Raw genomic sequence first — 2,657 nt, 5'->3', positions numbered from 1 at the left:
ACAAAAAAAAAAGGAAAAAAAAAAAAAAAAAAAAAGCAAATAAATAGAAGACAGACATCATTTCTGAACAGACCTAAAATTCATTCATGCAAATATTTTTTAAAACATCTACTATGTGACAGCTACTTTTCTAAGTCCAGGACGCTATTCTAGGATACAGCAGTGAACAAAAGATACAAACATCTTTCCCCTATGGAACTTACATTTTAATATAAAATTGTACATGTATAAATTCTTCACCAAATGAATCTATTCATTTAATATAATCCCAACCAAAATTCCAAAAGATAATTTTTGAGGTAGATGGGAGGGAGGGAGGGGGACTTGACAAAATAATTCTAAAGTTATTTTTAAGAATAAGCTGGCACATGGGGCGCCTGGGTGGCTTAGTCGGTTAAGCGTCCGACTTTCACTTAGGTCATGATCTCGCGGTTCGTGGGTTCGGGCCCCGTGTCGGGCTCTGTGCTGACTGCCAGCTCAGAGCCTGGAGCCTGTTTCAGTCTGTGACTCCCTCTCTCTCTGACCCTCCCCTGCTCACGCTATCTCTCTCTCTCTCTCCTAGAAATAAATAAAACATTAAAAAAATTAAAAAAAATAAAAAAAGAATAAGCTGGCACAAATAGTTGAGGAAATTTGACACATAAATAATTAAGGGTATTTGTCCCATGAGATGATAAAACATGGGGTAGGTGTGTCTGAGTGTTTAATCAAAAGCAGAACACACAAAGGAAAGTATTGATGGATTCAGCTACATGAAATTAAAGAGTTCTCCAAGATAAAAATGTCGTGAACAAAAAAGGCAAAAATGAAGCAGGAAAAAAATTGCAATATATTTAACAAATAATAGGGAAATAGCTGAATTTTATACAGATTTGAAAATCTGTGAAAAAAAATATGCAAGTGGGAAAGTTGGCAAGAAATGTGACAGGTAATGTGCTACAAAAAGAAAATCACCCCAGTATGTATATGACAATATATCCAACCTCATTAGTAATCAAATAAATGCACATTAAAACACAAAGTGCTATTTATCGCCTATCAAATCAAGAAGATGAAATGAATGGTATAATACATGCTATGTACAGATCAAGGTAGAGGAAATGGGCATGACTGCATTTTTGGTGGGACTGTAAATTGGTTCAGTCTTTCTCTGGGGAAATTTGGTATTATGCATTAATATCTTCAAAACATGCAAATACTTTAATCCGGCAATCCTACTTCCAGCAATCTGTCTTTAGAAAATAGTCATAGAATAAATCAAAGGATTTACTGCATTGTTGTTCACAATAGCAAAAAATTGTAAACAACCTAAAAGTCTAAAAATGGGAAATTGGTTAAATGAACTATGGCATACTCAGCCATGCCATAGCATATGCATATCTCCACCAAACCCTGTATTACAGAACCATCTTTTGTTATGTAAAAAATTAGTCAAGATACATTAAGCTATCAAATTTGCATGTATAATGTGATTCTGTTTTTGTTTTCCTAATTTCTATGTTAAGAGAAAAAGGCTGGAAGGATATATACCGAAATATCGATAATAGTCATTTCTTGGTTGTAAGAACACAGTACAGTGAATTCTCTCTTTCTTGAATTATTTTCCTAATTTTTAATTATACTCTTGTATTTATGCTGTTGAGAGGAAGTATTTTTTAATGTTTGTTTCTTAAAGGTTGTGGGCAGAACTTCAGAGACTAGGAAAATGGTTTCATGCCCAGCCCTGGCTGCCTGTGGCTCTGGTCTACGGAGTCAGGTCAGTCTGTCCAGTGTGACACCGAGATACTGGCTTCAATGGCCTCCTCTCATCCCCACGCCCCTATCTGTAAGGGAGTGGCTCCAGGAGCTTGAGGAAAAGAGCAGCCTGAGTCAGGGGCTGCTGCTAGAGCACAAGGGTTTTTCTTAGTTCTGTATCTGTAACTGGAATAAGAGGGAAGAGAATCCTCACTCTACTCCTGGGCGCTCAAGCAGAGGCCATGTAAGGGACTTTGAGCTGCAAATCTCTTCCCTTCATGCTAATCCACTTATGAGGGGGCCTGGAAGAGTCACATAGAGGCTGCCCTGCCTCCCACAGCAGTGACACCATGTCATCCTGTCCCCTCCCCCAGCAGAAGGAGCAAGAAGTTTTCCCGTAAGTCATCCTCCGCCTTCTATTTCTGGCCATCAGGAAGAATTCTCCTGTGGGTCTTTAAATCCAGCAGCCTCAGAAGCAGAGCCAGGTACCTCTTTGGCTGCTCCCCCAGGTCTGCGAACCCAGTTGCACCTCAGTAGCCTGGCAACCAACCCTCTCTTCCCTGCCCCACTTCCTCCACCTCTGCTCATGGCAGCTCCCCAGCACCCCACGTACTCATGGAAGATGTTGGGAAGACTGCGTGGGAGGTGCTGGCCATGAAGTCCGCGATCTGCCGCAGGGCCCAGATGTTGGAGGAATTGTTCCCCTTCTTCATCTGCTCCTGGATGAGGCCTTCCAGCTCCTCCCTGAAAGACTGAAGCAGACCACAAGGCGCTGGTCCCCCCAGTGTGTCTCATGCAGGAGACTGAGGGCCCTTCTTCCCAGTGCCCACCGTGATCCCCTGGGTCAACTAGGCCAGGACCACATGTGGGATCCCTGGGCCCCAGAGGACACTGGGAATTCCACAGGTATCTCAGAAGCCAGG

The 2,657-nt window shown here is 42.0% G+C and overlaps 1 protein-coding gene across 1 annotated transcript in view; it reads right to left on the bottom strand.

Annotated features, from left to right (window-relative positions):
* Positions 1-2,657, bottom strand: part of ADD2 (adducin 2) — a 53,197-nt gene that overhangs the window by 39,274 nt on the left and 11,266 nt on the right. The window contains exon 4 of the mRNA XM_077766326.1: positions 2,348-2,486. Within this exon, the coding sequence (XP_077622452.1) occupies positions 2,348-2,486 (139 nt within the window). The remainder of the gene's footprint in view (positions 1-2,347; positions 2,487-2,657) is intronic.

The sequence above is a fragment of the Crocuta crocuta genome, unplaced genomic scaffold (assembly GCF_008692635.1).
Source record: "Crocuta crocuta isolate KB4526 unplaced genomic scaffold, BGI_CrCroc_1.0 scaffold113, whole genome shotgun sequence".
NCBI classification, from domain to species: domain Eukaryota; kingdom Metazoa; phylum Chordata; class Mammalia; order Carnivora; family Hyaenidae; genus Crocuta; species Crocuta crocuta.
Note: the sequence above shows the minus strand (reverse complement) of the source record. Positions and strands in the feature narration are given on the sequence as shown.